This window comes from Procambarus clarkii, chromosome 56, assembly GCF_040958095.1.
Source record: "Procambarus clarkii isolate CNS0578487 chromosome 56, FALCON_Pclarkii_2.0, whole genome shotgun sequence".
Classification (NCBI taxonomy): Eukaryota; Metazoa; Arthropoda; class Malacostraca; order Decapoda; family Cambaridae; genus Procambarus; species Procambarus clarkii.
The window spans coordinates 20,105,678-20,122,877 of record NC_091205.1 but is presented as its reverse complement, the minus strand read 5'-3'; the positions used below and the strand labels follow the sequence as shown (position 1 = coordinate 20,122,877).

Sequence of the window (17,200 nt, the reverse complement as noted above, 5' to 3'; positions counted from 1 at the left end):
GGCATTGCTTTAATTGTTAATTGATTCCTCTTGAGTTTTTCCACTGCCTTGGTTATGCTTATAATTTAGTTCAATTTAGCACAGCCTTAAGGAATCTAAGCAAGGATGTTTCAGTACACTGTACTACATATACTGCTTGTGTCAAATTTGTAAAAGAGAAACCATTTATTCCCTTGACCATTATATTATAGAATGTTCCATTTTGACTAACTATCGCCCCCTGAGTTGAGATATGTTGAACTATGTAAATATTTTCAGAATACTGGAACACCTGATGATATACTGGACTTGTACCCAAGATTGACAATGTAATGCATCAGTTATGTAATATATGTAATGTAACTATAACTTGATCTTGTAAAAGCACCTTAATAACAAACACACTAATTTCTATAGCAGCAGTCTTACCCCGTCAAAGCTGCGTCCCAACATGTGTGTGTTCATGGTACTTGCCCTTGCACACCTACTGAAGCCCTCACATCAGAGTGACAGCCTCGCCCTGTATAACTCATTTTCATATTGATGCTTTTCTTACATTACATGCAAGATGTGAGTGAAATGGTCCTAAATTTTTCACTAGGTTTAGGAATTGCTTATATGAGACATTGTGTCTAATTTTGCTTAATATAAATCAAGCAAAGGGTGGCTAGGGACATTATTCAATTGCCTTAAGGTGATTTAATTTATACCATCCTCACCAGGGGGAGTTCGTTTCCCTATTGGATAGATTGGAGTAATAAAAATGTATTTTTTTTTATATTTCTTTATTAAATATAAATATCAATGTACAAACAATTCATATGGCTAAAATAGCATGTCCTCATTTGTTTTATTTTTTCTCCACAACCTAATAAAAGTAATTAAAAAATACTGGATTAAGATTAGCGGTGGTGTCCAACTTCTGCTATGGTCTCTGCAGCGATCTCCTATTACTATTAAAAGGCATGTATGTTGCCAACACCATACGTCTGCGTGAATGAGCAAACCACATCAGTAGAAGTTGATAGGAATATCTACATAGAATACCCACCCCCCCACCCCCATGGTGGTTTAAACTGTCAAACACCGGGAATTCTAAATTCCAATCGACATCGGATCCCTTTAAGCCAGTAATATATGCTTCGTGTTACTGTAAATCTTATCAAATGTGTATTTTATGAATTGATAAATAAAATCTAACGATAAAATAGATATTTGAAGATAAAACCAATTAATTTTAATTTGTACAAGTATTCTTACAATTTTAAATATTTCTTGTATTCAAGCACTGCATGTTTAAAAATATATAAAGGAGCAAAATGAGTGATAGACGGTTGGAACAAATTAAATGAGAAGGTAGGAGATGCGAAGCCCATCGGTAGATTCAAAGCGATATATGACAGATTACTGGGAAGATGATGGGACTACGAGCGCAGCTCATCCTGTAACTACACTTAGGTAATTACACACACACACACACACACACAGTATCGCCAGATGGAGTCAGTCCAATACGTCAACCAGCCATCTCACTAGGAGTCAGCCACCACCCAGCCTGCCTCACAGACCAGCCGACAGCCTGCCTCTCAGACCAGCCGACAGCCTGCCTCTCAGACCAGCCGACAGCCTGCCTCTCAGACCAGCCGACAGCCTGCCAGACCAGCTGACAGCCTGCCTCTCAGACCAGACGACAGCCTGCATCATAGACCTGCCTCACAGACCAGCCGACAGCCTGCCTCACAAACCAGACGACAGCCTGCCTCTCAGACCAGACGACAGCCTGCCTCACAGACCAGCCGACAGCCTGCCTCACAAACCAGCCGACAGCCTGCCTCACAGACCAGCCGACAGCCTGCCTCACAGACCAGCCGACAGCCTGCCTCACAGACCAGACGACAGCCTGCCTCACAGACCAGCCGACAGCCTGCCTCACAGACCAGCCGACAGCCTGCCTCACAGACCAGACAACAGCCTGCCTCACCATACAGCCCATTTATAGACTTAATCTGAAATTACAATAAAATGTATTACCTTACTGATCTATGGTAGGCGTTCATAATAATAATTCATTGTCGAGGGACAGGAAGCCAGAGTGTATACATACACGTTTTTTACTTTTATCGAGGTCCCCCCCCCCCTCCACTCCCCCCAAGGCCGACTTACAGAACCCGTCCAGGATGCAACCCCACAACCCGCTGACTTAGCTCTTGAGTACCTACTTACTGCTAGGTGAACAGGTGCATTAGGTGAAACGAAATGTGCCCAACATTTCTGTCCCGCCCGGGATTCGAACCCAGAATTGTGAGTCGAGAACGAACCCAACGGTACTACCGGGACCCATATAATAATCTATGATATATTATATATTAGTATATTATATATTAGCATATTATGTTAGTATATTATTATATTAGTATATTATGTTGACCAGACCACACACTAGAAGATGAAGGGACGACGACGTTTCGGTCCGTCCTGGACCATTCTCAAGTCGATAGTATATTATATATTAGTATAATATAAGTATAATAATAATATCTGGGAAGGTTTGAACACACCACCAATCTTAATCCAGTATTCTTGGCTTACTTTTATTAGGCTGTGTAGAAAAAAATAGGACACGGTATATTAGCCATACGAGTCGTTTGTACATAGATTTTATGTTTTATTTAATAAAGAAAAATTTACATTTTTATTACTCCAATCTATCCAATACGGAAACAAACTCCCCTGGTGAGTGTGGTATAAATTAATTCACCTTAAGGCAATTGAATGATGTCCCTAGCCACCCTTTGCTTGATCTCTATTAAATGATGGTTTCACAAGGTATCTTGCCAAAAAATGGAAACAATGTCTCATATAAGCAATTCCTAAACCAAGTGAAAAATTTAGGACCATTTCACTCACATCTTGCATATAATGTAAGAAAAGCATCAATATGAAAATGAGTTATTACTACAAGATCAAGTTATAGTTACATTACATATATTACATAACTGATGCATTACATTGTCAGTCTTGGGTACAAGTTCAGAATATCATCAGGTGTTCCAGTATTCTGAAAATATTTACATAGTTCAACATATCTCAACCCAGGGGGCGATAGTCAGTCAGAATGGAACATTCTATAATATAATGGTCAAGGGAATAAATGGTTTCTCTTTTACAAATTTGACACAAGCAGTATATGTAGTACAGTGTACTGAAACATCCTTGCTTAGATTCCTTAAGGCTGTGCTAAATTGAACTAAATTATAAGCATAACCAAGGCAGTGGAAAAACTCAGGAGGAATCAATTAACAATTAAAGCAATGCCAAACAAATTATAAAATAGATCACTGGACCTGAAAGTCTTCGTCAAACAACATCAGTGAAGTAATCCTGAAATACACCTGTAATGGATAACAACAGTTGGATGACATTCCCAACATTCAACAAGGTCAGGTGGAGAACGTCAATGCAAATTACTATCAAGTATACATTGTGGAGTTACATCCAGGATTTCTTATGAAACACAATATTAGATAATTTTAAAAACAGTATGTCTATAGCAAAGGATTAAAAACGATAATTAAGTTTCTTTCTTGAGACAAAACATTGGTGTATTAAAATATCTGGGTCAAATCAACATTGTTCTAAGTGTTCGCGGCTCCATTGATCAGTCTGTGCAGCTTCAGAGCTCGACGAGAAATTGATCTTATAGTGACCATTGAGTGATTATTAACTGCTAATATTTAATGAATTGCTCTCTGAAACAATACAATATGGTAATTATATCTATATTATAAACCAATGACGGTCTTAAACAAATAGTAACTACACATTTGTTAAACCCATCAAAACAACAAGAAATTAAACAACCAATCACGCCAGTGTAGCCTACTTCTATACATAGTGGTACGGGCTTATAATCATGCATATTAATTAAGCGATGGTTTCATTTTAGCTTATGCATTCAAAATAAAAATGTCTATACTGTAACCTAAAATTAGACATACCTATTAATACAATTTAAACAAATCAGACACAGGCATATCTGAACAACTGACAAATACTTTCAGTAAAGAAGCCTAAGTTAACTAACTTGAATGAAATACTCCATGGAATAATATACGCTCTGGAGGGATACTTCTTTAAATGCAAAGTGCTGCTTTAAAAAAAATTAGCTAATATATTTGCCAGTCAGGCTAATGTGTTTGCCAGTCAGGTTGATACAATTGCCAGTCAAGTTGTTTCAACTGCCAGCCAAGCTAATATGATAACAATTAAATCCAATAACATCATATTCTGTTAACACGTGTTAACAGAAACTGTCAAAGAACATGTGTTAATAGAAGCTGTCAAAGAACAGTGTTAATAGAAGTTGTCAAAGAACATGTGTTAATAGAAACTGTTAAACAACACGTGTTAACAGAAGCTGTCAAAGAACACGTGTTTACAAAAGCTACCAAACAATACATGTTAACAAAAACTGCCAAACAACACGTGTTAACAGAAACTTTCAAAGAACACCTGTTAACAGAAATTATCAAAGAACACGTTTTAATAGAAGCTGTCAAAGAACATGTGTTAATAGAAGCTGTCAAAGAACACGTGTTAACAGAAGCTATCAAACAACACGTATTAATACAGAACGCCAAACAACTGGCATTAATAATGTGCCAAGTGACACGTATTCAAGTAGGGAGTTGCAGCTGTACCACTGACAGCTTCCTCGTCTGGTGTTCCAGAAGTGGTCTCCTCGTCACTAAAAGTGTTCAAGGTGATGGGCGTGGGCGTGGGCGGAGCTTCTGCAAGTGACAAGGCAGGAGGAGACGTGAGGCTGCGAGGTGGAACAAGGTCGAGGTACTACAAGCTGCTTGATCAAGTCTTCATGGTTGCGTTGAGGATAGCCTGCAGTTGTAAGGACTCGCTGCTAAGGGAAAGGGGGGGTAGACATAGCCTAAGCTACTCAATCCCTTTGAGATGTATTTTATTGTCTCAATAAACGTATTTGAATTCGCTGCTACATTTTTTCGGCATTTTCTTCCACACAAAATTGGGAGAAAATTGTTATTCCATTTAATTGTTATTCCAGCAAGGCGTGCAGGGAGGAGTAATCTAGTTTTGTATTAACCTAGTTTTGTAGTTTTGTATTAACTTAAATTTTGTATTAGCTGATCCTGATATATTCCCCAGTCAGACAAATTATACTCACGCATGTCAGCATCCTGATCATACACAATATGAAGCCTAAACCCGTGTTTGCTCTGATCCTGGTATACCATTTTTCTTTGTTCGAAACCAAAATTTCTGAAATGACGAGCAATGATATTCAGATTTTGGGTGGCGTAGCGTGTGAAGAGGGAAGGAGGCGTGGAGAGGCGGGGAGAGTGGCGGGGAGGCCCTCCCCACACACTCGGGGGAAACACTTAGGCAATATTGACAATCCTGGTGAATGAAGCTACTTGCTGAGAATATCTTAATGGTGGGGTGGAAGACGGAGGGAGAGAGGCTTCTCCTAGGGACCTGCAAGTGAGGCAGATGAAGAAGCTGGAGGGAAGGACGGAAATGAGATAGTGAGAAAGTGACAGAGAGAAACTGACCATTTAAAATTGTGGGGGTTAGCACGATGATACAAAAATACAACCTAACAAGAAATAGATCGAAACAGTGAATTCAGTAGAGTTACGGGTTGGTCGACTTTTGTACCAGCGTGGTACAAAAGCATTGAAATTGTTGTATACCTCTACGGAAATTACAACCTCTATTTGAGACTTTGCGTTATGAACATCGCAGAGGGCTAATAACTGGGCATTCGGTGATGTAGTGTGGGAGATCATTCCGCAGTTCCTGCTCACAGAGTTTGCACCTGGAGTGCTCAGGATTGGGAGATTTCAGACCAGTTGGCATGAGGTACCTGGAGCTTTGCAACTACTTTATTCACTCTCGTATTCTTGAAGATATCCTCACAGTGTACCCAAAATTTGCCAGTGCCGGCTACTAAACCTATGGCCCTGTATGACTAACCATCCTGCGAGATGGGGACTTTTATTATCACTACTACTTTATTCACTCTTGTGTTCATGATATCTTCATAACGAACCCAGAGTCTGTCAGTACAGACTACTTATCACATGTTGACCAGACCACACACTATAAGGTGAAGGGACGACGACGTTTCGGTCCGTCCTGGACCATTCTCAAGTCGATTGTGAGTCGATCGAGTCGATTCTCAAGCCGATCCATTCTCACAATTGACTTGAGAATGGTCCAGGACGGACCGAAACGTCGTCGTCCCTTCACCTTCTAGTGTGTGGTCTGGTCAACATACTTTAGCCACGTTATTGTGACTCTTCGCCAGCATACTTATCACATGCCTCTGTATGACTAACCATCCTGTGTGATGGGGATTTTTTAGCATCACGTAGCTAGCTTTTTGACACACTGTACTCCCTCTTCATATAGTCTAGGGCAGCTGCACAAATGCAGATGTACCTCATGTATTAATAAAAAAAAATCGCAGAGAGCGAGGCTATTGATGCTAATTTTTCTTAAAGTGTGGTAGTAGGGCCATCTCCGACTGACCTACGACACTTCCACACCTTGGACAGACAGTCATTATCTTTTAAAGACATGTAGATGTCATTCAATATTATCGAAAGGGTTTGCATTGATCTCATTCTGTTATATTCAATAACTCAGAAGATTTTCCTGATAGTTAATCACTAATATTTGATCAAAGTCAAATACCCAGTGGGATCTTTCATGCCTATCATTCTATCAACACCATCCCCGTCAATCATCTCAACGTCAACCCCCGTCCCTGTCAACCTGCTCCATCAAACCCTTCCTCACTGACGCCTTACGTTCAAAGTTTCCTCACTGACGCCTTACGTTCAAAGTTTCCTCACTGACGCCATACGTTCAAAGTTTCCTCACTGACGCCATAAGTTCAAAGTTTCCTCACTGACGCCATACGTTCAAAGTTTCCTCACTGACGCCATAAGTTCAAAATTTCCTCACTGACGCCATACGTTCAAAGTTTCCTCATCCACGCCATAAGTTCAGCCCCCTCCTATCCCGCACCACAGAGACAGATAGACTCACCCACAACCTTCAAGTTGACGACGAAGCTCAGCACGGGCTTGGTGGAGACCTGACACTCGTAGTGGCCCGCGTCCGCTGGTGTCACGCCTTTGATAAGCAGCACCCACTCCAAGTTGGGCTCGTTGAACACCACAGAGATGCGCTGGTCCGAACTGTACTTGTACTTGTCCACCGTCAGGATGTGCAGGTCATCCTGTCTGATCCACGACACCTGTGGGAGAGCCACTGCACTCAGTCTCTGTAGGAGAGTCAAAGGTATTGGTCTAGCCACAGTGTTTCTGTGATAAAGGAAGCATTTGCCAGAGCCCCCGCGCCTGTGGGAGTTGATAAAGATTAAGATTAAGCCACCCAAGAAGTGGCACGGGCATGAATAGCCCGTAAGACCTGTGGGAGAGTGAGAGAGATGACATTTTCACCCCACTTCTGGGAAAGTGAGACGTAATTTCCACCATAACTGTGGGAGAGAAGGATGTAGTTCTCACCACACCTGTAGGAGAGTGAAAGATATAACTTCCTTCACATCTGAGGAAGAGTGAGAGGCATAATTTCTTCCCCCACGTGTTAGAGATTGAAACATTTAATTTCTACCACACCTGTGGAAAGCGAGAAATTTTCTTTGCAACGCACCTGTAAGAGAGAGAGATATATATATGTCGTTTACACCACAGCTGTGGGAGAGTGAGAGCGTTATCATCTAATCCAACACATCTAAGAGAAATAAACCACAATCTATGAACTTAAAACATTCTTGCATTTTGATTGTGCATTTTAGGTTCAGATAATTGTATGGAGCACAAGGGATCAAAGACTCCTAGTGAACTCCGTCATTTAGCAATAAAACATGATGCATCTGAAAGAACAGGTGTGGGAGATGAAGCTGCGTGAAACAGGTGTGGAGGATGATGAAGAGTGCGTGAGACAGGTGTGAGGGGAAGATGCTGAGTGCGTGAGGCAGATATGGAAGATAGTGAAGAGTGCGCGAGACAGGTATGGAAGATAATGAAGAGTGTGGGGAGATGATGCTGGCTGATCAGGCAGGTGTGGAGGATGATGCATGTGTGTGCATCAGGCAGGTGTGGGGGAGAAAGTGAGACAGATGCGAGAGATTACAGTGGGTGCCTGAGACATACAGTGGTCACGACCCTCGCTCACCAGCATCCCAAGTCTTCCCGCGTGGCACTAAGCATCATATCACTTCTTGGCGAGGCCCCACACACCACACCTGGACATCTCAAGACGGTAGCGGAGGCACTACACCGCTGGCGACAGCAGCTCCTCTACCCCCCAACACACACTAACCTCCCTGGAAACACAAACCGAAACTGTCTATTTTCCGCTTGTTACAACTTGTAATAAAGTTGTTACATCTTGGCTTAACGAGTTTATGACGTATTAGAACGTTCTTACAACTTGCTATATTGGTTGTTATAACTGGTTAGGTGGTGGTAAACTTGTTCGAACGTTGTACCAACATCGTAGTTTCGTGTGTGTTTGGCGGGCTCTCGCGTTGCCCTAGTATAAAAATAAAATGGGTAGCCCTTCCTGCAGATCAAAACGTGCTTATAATACAATTTTTAAGTCATATAAACTAAAGCAAATCTGGAAAAAAATTAAACTATTGTCTGAAGGTGCCTAATAACTTAGACTAGACGGTAGAGCGACGGTATCCCTTCATGCAGGTCGGCGTTCAATCCCTGACCGTCTACAAGTGGTTGGGTACCATTCCTTCCCCCCGTCCTATCCCGAAGCGTTATCCTGACCCCTTCCCAGTGCTATATAGTCGTAATGGCTTTGGCGCTTTCTCCTGATAGATTTATTCCGTTCCGTACTGGCTGGAGGTGACCTAGGAACGTTCCGAAATATTTTAATAAATAGTAGACTACAAGTTTCATCGAATTGATATACGGAAGCCATTTTAAAATAAAGGAAAAATATAACGAAAGTTGAGCAAAAGACCCGTCACGAAGACGATGAGTCACAATAACGTGGCTGAAAAATCGACTTGAGAATGGTCCAGGACGGACCGAAACGTCGTCGTCCAAGGGAGACATCTCCCGTCACGCAGGGTGCAGTCGCACCTCCACAGATCTCCAGTATCAAGCTCTTGATACTGGTAATGGCTCAAAAGGGCCACCACTTACGGGCTATTCATGCCCGTGCCACCTTTTGGGTGGCTTAATCTTCATCTTCGTCGTCGTCCCTTCACTTTCTAGTGTAGTCTGGCCAACACCGGTCATGAAGTCTGGTATGTTCCAATAACTTGTCGAATGATAATCTTATGCTTTAGCAATAGTATCATTTTATTCTGTGGCAGCCGACGGTGTTAAGGCTTGTGCCATTGTCCACCTTGCCTTTAGCAAAGCCCCCGATGCAGGGCCACATGAAAGACTGATTAAAATGATAGAGGCTGGCGGTATTGGGAGTGTTACATCAAGGTAGATTAGGCCACGGCCACGCCAAAGGAAACAAAGAGCCAGTACAAATGGAGTCAAGTCAGAGTGGGGGGAAACTGTTGTAAGTGGAACGTAGCCACATCCTAACGTAATCACAACGTTCTTTACGTTGTAACAACGTAAAGGGGAAGAGAAGGGAAGAGAGCGAAGAGAAGAGTGGGTAGAGGAGAGAGGAGAAAGAAGATGGGAGAGGGGACGATGAACAGGGCTGAAGGAAGGGTAAGAGGGGGGGGGGGGGGGGACAGAGTTATTATAATAAAATATAGAAAAAATCTCAGTGTTTTCAATGCATCGTTTACAATTCCTTTCAATTACATAAGAACATTATCATCTATACACACATCAATACACATCAATACACTATACGAACTCGGGTGCATGGAGGGAATTGTGTAAAACCCTGGTTTGTGTCTCCGAGAGACTGCAGGATCCCTGTGAGGCCAGTTGAACTCCCAGTTGCAATTCTTTTAACCATGTCGTAGCACAGTCGGTTAAGGCGCTTCTGGGATCCTCTCAGACGTAGGTTCGAACCCTCATTACGGCCCTTGTGGATTTGTTCATGATCATCTATAAAATTATATTGTGTTCAATTCCACGTCCACTTGAGCAAACCTGCTCCCCCCAAAAATACTCATTTACTCCAACACACTCAAGCAATGTAGCTTCAAGTCAACACCCTTGACTTCCGGAGACAACTGATAAAATAATAGGTACAGCTGAAGAAACCACAAATGAATAAATTACAAAAAAAAACTTACAGGGAGTGTAGGCGATGAGTCACAATAACGTGGCTAAAGTATGTTGACCAGACCACACACTAGAAGGTGAAGGGACGACGACGTTTCGGTCCGTCCTGGACCATTCTCAAGTCGATTGTCTTGAGAATGGTCCAGAACGGACCGAAACGTCGTCGTCCCTTCACCTTCTAGTGTGTGGTCTGGTCAACTTACAGGGAGTGAATAACCTCTATATCACATTGCATTTTATCCAACCGGGGAGGCGGTCGGCCGAGCGGACAGCACACTGTACTTGTGATCCTGTGGTCCCGGGTTCGATCCCAGGCGCCAGCGAGAAACAATGGGCAGAGTTTCTTTCACCCTATACCCCTGTTACCTAGCAGTAAAATAGGTACCTGGGTGTTAGTCAGCTGTCACGGGCTGCTTCCTGGGGGTGGAGGCCTGGTCGAGGACCGGGCCGCGGGGACACTAAAGCCCCGAAATCATCTCAAGATAACCCTTACGGCGTCGCAGCGCGGTGGCTCTCCTTAATGCCATCCACAGGTGGGAGTCTGACATTCCCCGCTATCGCTATACATTTTATCGCTTACATTTATCACTATTCTTGAGGTTATCTTGAGATGATTTCGGGGCTTTTTAGTGTCCCCGCGGCCCGGTCCTCGACCAGGCCTCCACCAGGAAGCAGCCCGTGACAGCTGACTAACACCCAGGTACCTATTTTACTGCTAGGTAACAGGGGCATAGGGTAAAAGAAACTCTGCCCATTGTTTCTCGCCGGCGCCCGGGATCGAACACGGGACCACAGGATCACAAGTCCAGTAAGCTGTCCGCTCGGCCGACCGGCTCCCAGGCGCTATAGAGGCTTTCTCACCTCTATAGCTATAAACCCCGTATTCCAAGCCATACAGCAGCTTTACTAACCTCTCTAGTGAAACTCTCACTGATGCTCAGATTGATGAAGATTAAGCCACCCAAAAGGTGGCACGGACATGAATAACCCGTAAGTGGTGGCCCTTTTGAACCATTACCAGTATCAATAGATGATACTGGAGATCTCTGGAGATGCGACTGCACCCTGCGTGACGGGAGATGCCTCCCGTGCTGATGCTCAGGTTGAATTTTTGAATCTTGGTATAAACTTGGTATAAAAGCTACGAAAGAGGCTGAATTAGCAATTCCTTATGAGGACTTGTACAAATTGCTACAGAAAGGTAAGACTGATATTAATCCGGAACAGGATTAATTCAGGAACGGCTGCAAATCCGAAATGACAAAAAAGTGACACCACTACAGACAGGATCTCCTGTCATCTCAGTTAACCCAAGCAGGCAAGAACTTCCATAATAACAATAATATAATAGTGAGGAAGGTAGGTAAGTAGGTTACATACGTCATACAGCAGAGTCTATTTTAAACAAAGAGCTATCCAACAAAACATTCGAAATTTAAGGTTTTACCAAAAAAAGTTTACCAGAAGTTTACCAGAAACTCAACCGAGAACCTTAAAACAACGCGTGAACTCTCTCACAGCTGCTATAAACGTTGAAACTGGAAGCCTAGAATTCGAAAGAGTAAGAGGTGATTTTGACCCCGGTTACTTCAACGGTAACGTGAAGTATAAGTTACTTCAGTGGTAACATGGCTGGGAAGACATCGTCAGGTGTGGAGTGTCACTGGGTGTGTACATCTGCTACATAATTCGCAGGTGTCCTACGGCCAGCTCAGCGAGAACAGAAACTTCGCGAAGATCAACAAATTAATAACCGTAAGCCTTTAAACTCTTATATTCCCTTGTCTACTTTGCAACACTCAAAGAGACAGAACCACATAACATCTCCGTACATTCAGACCACATTCTCCCTTCAATCTAGCGACGAATTCATCGACGTTCTTAGATGGTAGATGTACTTACATAGACTGGAAAATACCCACAAGAAAATTAGCAATTGCATTAATGTTGTTGTGTTAAATTCGATGTGCCTTAAGGTACCAGCTGCTAAAACATTTGCTTTCAAAATCGTGTTGCCTCTGTCATGACCACGCATGAAGGAACAAGACGGAGCAGATGTGGACAGCAGAGGTGATTTATCATGATAGAGGTGGCACCAGAATCACTGTGAAAGACAAACTCAGGCATTACAAGAGTATTTAGGCGACACCTACCGACTTATCGTTGGCATTGAAGACCCTGCAGGAGAGTATAGCCGTCTTGCCGGACTGTATTGTTATGTTCCTGGGTAAGGTACGGTCAAAGCTGGGTCCTGGAGGAGGCCCAAGGGTAGAGTCATCCTGGGGCTCGTCCAGGAAGGTGTAGTGACCGCGGGGCGCCGCTTGGGTGTGGCTGCCTCTCACAGCGATCACCCGGCGACCTCCGCCCTCCTCCTCCACCCCAAACACATACCCTCCGTCATCACCTTCCTGCGAACTCGACCGTCGCTGCTTCATGGGGGAGTCGATGCTATGGTGATGATGATGGTGATGATGATGTGATGTGGTGGTGACGTGTGGCGGTGGTGGTGATGCTTGTTGCTGCAAGTGGTGGTGATACTGGTAGCGTTCGTGTGGGTTCTGGCGGTGATGGTGATGGGTGTAGTGGTGGTTGGGCACCGCCAAGGACGGCCTGGCATCGGGCACCTTTGGGAAGTAGCGTCCTGTTGGGAGACAAAAGTTTCACGGTCATCATTGAGATCTGATCTGGGACTTGTTGCGGAAAGAAATATCATGATAGGACTGACTAGACGCGTCCTGTTGGTAGACTAATATCTATAGTATTATAAAACTCAGGACAGGTAAGGTGATTATCAGGAGAAAGCATCAAGTTATAGCGACCATACAGCACTTGGAAGGGATATAAGAAGAGGGACTTAGGATAGGACGAAGAAAAGGAATGATGCCCGAGGCCTGACGGCTGAGTGGACAGCACTCTGGGTTCGTTGTCCTAAGGGTCCGGGTTCGATCCCCGGTGGAGGCGGAAACAAATGGGCAGAGTTTCTTTCATCCTGATGCTCCTGTTCACCTAGCTGTAAATAGGTACCTGGGAGTTAGACAGCTGGTACGGGCTGCTTCCTGGGGATATATGTGAGTGAAAATTAGGATTTTAAGGACGTGTCCGAACCCTATGCATGCTAGTGGATGTACAAGAATGTAAGAACTCTTGTATATATTAATAAATAAAAATAAAAAATAAAAACTTAGGTGGTCGGGGATTGAACGCCGACCTGTAAGCCAGACCTGTAAGGGAAGTAGTAGTAGTTAGAAACAGTTGATTGACATTTGAGAGGCGGGCCGAAAGAGCAGAGCTCAACCCCCGCAAGCACAATTAGGTGAGTACACACACACACACACACTGTGTGGTGACGTCTGAGTATACTCAACACTGTATAATGCGTCTGAGTATACTCAACACTGTATAGTGCGTCTGAGTATACTCAACACTGTATAGTGCGTCCGAGTATACCCAACACTGTATAGTGCGTCTGAGTATACCCAACGCAGCACGACAAGTCTGTGTATGAAAGAGTAACATTTTAATTTCAGGGAGAACAAAACTTCAAATGTCCAAACCTGGTAAAATCAAAAAGTTTGCATTACCATAAAATAAAACAAAAAATTAATGTGTATATTGCTTTGTGATTGATGGAAAGGCTTTGTTATAGTTTAAAAAGCGCCCCCCCCCCCCCGCTGTCATCCTCACTCCCAGAACCACTGACATGGAAAAATCATTTGATAGAAAACGGACGTATATTCCATTTTCGATGTGTGGTGTCAACAGTGCCAAGTATCGACCCAGTTGGTGGTGAATTAGTCGCCAGTGAGGTTTTTTATGGGTCTCAGTTTGTAAACATAATTCATTATACTGGATCTATGCTAAATTTGCTAGATGATATGAAAGAATGCCAGACGATAATTATATATATATATATGTATATATATATATATATATATATATATATATATATATATATATATATATATATATATATATATATATATATATGTCGTACCTAGTAGCCAGAACTCACTTCTATGCCTACTATGCAAGGTCAGATTTGCCTAATAAGCCAAGTTTTCATGAATTAATGTTTTTTCGACTACCTAACCTACCTAACCTAACCTAACCTAACTTTTTCTGCTACCTAACCTAACCTAACTTATAAAGATAGGTTAGGTTAGGTTAGGTAGGGTTGGTTAGGTTCGGTCATATATCTACGTTAATATTAACTCCAATAAAAAAATATTGACCTCATACATAATGAAATGGGTAGCTTTATCATTTCTTAAGAAAAACACTAGAGAAAATATATTAATTCAGGAAAACTTGGCTTATTAGGCAAATCAGGCCTTGCATAGTAGGCTGATAAGTGCATTCTGGCTACTAGGTACGACATATATATATATATATATATGTATATATATATATATATATGTATATATATATATACATATATATATATATATATATATATATATATATATATATATATATATATATGTATATATATATATATATATGTATATACATATATATATATATATATATATGTATATATATGTCGTACCTAGTAGCCAGAACGCACTTTTTGGACTACTATGCAAGGCCCAATTTGCCTAATAAGCCAAGTTTTCCTGAATTAATATATATTCTCTCATTATTTTCTTATGAAGTGATAAAGCTACCCATTTCATTACGTATGAGGTCAATTTTTTTCTATTGGAGTTAAAATTAACGTAGATATATGACCGAACCTAACCAACCCTACCTAACCTAACCTAACCTATCTTTATAGGTTAGGTTAGGTTAGGTAGCCAAAAAAGTTAGGTTAGGTTAGGTTAGGTAGGTTAGGTAGTCGAAAAACAATTAATTCATGAAAACTTGGCTTATTAGGCAAATCGGGCCTTGCATAGTAGGCTGAGAAGTGCGTTCTGGCTACTAGGTACGACATATATATATATACATATATATATATATATATATATATATATATATATATATATATATATATATATATATATATATATATATATATATATATATATCATGAACATAATGAACATATTTAGTGAACATAACCGAGCCAATATAGCTGTGGCCAGGAAAATGATAGGATGGATTATGAGAAAGTTCAAATCCAGAGACACTACAGCAATGCTACTTCTATTTAAATCACAGGTGCATTCCCGTGTTGAGTATTGCTCGGTATTCACTTTCACTTTCAGAGCAGGAGAGATCTCTGAATTAGAGGGAATACAGAGAACATATACAGCACGCATAGACATGATACAACATCTAAATAACTGGGACCGTCTCAAAGCTCTTAAAATGTACTCTCTGGAAAGGAGACGAGAAAGGTATCAAATAATATATACATGAAAGATACTTGAAGGCCAGGTCCCAAATTTGCACAGTAGAATAACAACATACTGGAGCGAAAGGTACGGAAGGAATTGCAGAATAGAACCAGTGAATAGTAGAGGTGCCATAGGCACAATCCGAGCAGTCTGAACATCAGAGGTCCACAGATGTTCAACACCCTCCCAGCAAGCATTAGAAATATTGCCGGAAAGAAGATGGATGTATTCAAGAGGCACTTGGACAAGAAGTTCTTGCAAGAAGTGCCAGATCAACCAGGCTGTAGTGAATATGTGGATCTGCGGGCCGCTTCATAGCCTATTGGACTAAGTTATCTCAAGCCTGGCCTCAGGCCGGGCTCGGGGAGTAGTAGGACTCCCAAAACCATCTCCAGGTATGACCCGCAAGGATAATACGTAGTGAGAGACAGCTTTCAAACGAAAAATATAAGCTGTATCTTTTGAATATAAATATTGCTCCCAACCTGACGCCTGAGAAGTAATGTCTTCAGAATACTGGCAGGCATCAAGGAACCTTGACAAGGAAGCCTCCAGGACACAGTACACAGCTTCGGAAGATCCATTCTGGAGCTTGCAGCTAGGTGCTGGAATCTTTTCTCCAGAAATGTTAACAATAAAATTATAATAAAAGCTAAGAGATGTGTGACAAGGCTCGCTCCAGAACTGACACTGAAAACATCAGTGACCGGTTGGGGGGACCTAGGCAAACACACATCGAAACTACGACGTTGGTACAACGTTCGAAGAAGTTTTAACACCTCCTAACCAGTTATAACAACCAATATAGCAAGTTGTAACAACGTTCAAATACGTCATAAACACGTTAAGCCAAGATGTAACAACTTTATTACAAGTTGTAACAAGCAGAAAATAGACAGTTTCGGTTTGTGTTTCCAGGGGATATATATAGCAGCCTCACTATGATGGAAGAATGAAGGCATATGGGATATGTGGTAAGTATCACATTGGAGTATATGTAAATATGTCTGTGGTGCTTTTTTCAAATTCATCATTACATGTGAGTAATATAATTGAACTTACAGCACCTATCATAGATAAATATCATAACTTGTAAGCTACACTGGATGTCTCCGCCTCCTGTTGTTGTTGTTAAAGATTCGCTCCTTGGAACAAAAAGTTCCAAGTAGCACGGGCTATGGTGAGCCCGTGAATCTCCGCCTCCATTATTATGTCTCAAGACACCTGTGTATAACGTCTGTTGATGTTTATGTCACACATCGTGAGAAGGTGAACTCTCCAGCCCAAACTCGTGTCTGAAGAAGTGTTTCCAACTACTTATAATGTATTACTTCCTTACTTATGATCCGATGAGTAACGAAGTTCTGGTTTGGTGTCAATAATAGTCCTGTCTGCTCCAGATTCAAGATATCATAGTTATAGTAACGTAATAGTAACGCCTTAAGGGACCTACCTCCCTTAAGGCCGGCATATATTTAAGTGCCCAGTGAAGCCAGTTCTGCCGCCGGGACCAAATCACTGGTTACTAAAAAGGCGTAATTGGAAGAAATCATGAGAGGGGATTTAAACCAAGCTTAAACCAATGGGGCAAGA

General features: G+C 42.0%; 1 protein-coding gene across 2 annotated transcripts in view; it reads right to left on the bottom strand.

Annotated features, from left to right (window-relative positions):
- The window catches only part of LOC138353104 (uncharacterized), a 49,355-nt gene that overhangs the window by 19,657 nt on the left and 12,498 nt on the right, over window positions 1–17,200 (bottom strand). For both annotated transcript variants that reach the window (XM_069305828.1, XM_069305827.1), the window contains exons 3-4: window positions 12,422–12,909; window positions 7,069–7,279 (exon numbers count right to left, since the gene is read on the bottom strand). In XM_069305828.1, coding sequence (XP_069161929.1) covers window positions 7,069–7,279; window positions 12,422–12,909 — 699 coding nt within the window. The remainder of the gene's footprint in view (window positions 1–7,068; window positions 7,280–12,421; window positions 12,910–17,200) is intronic.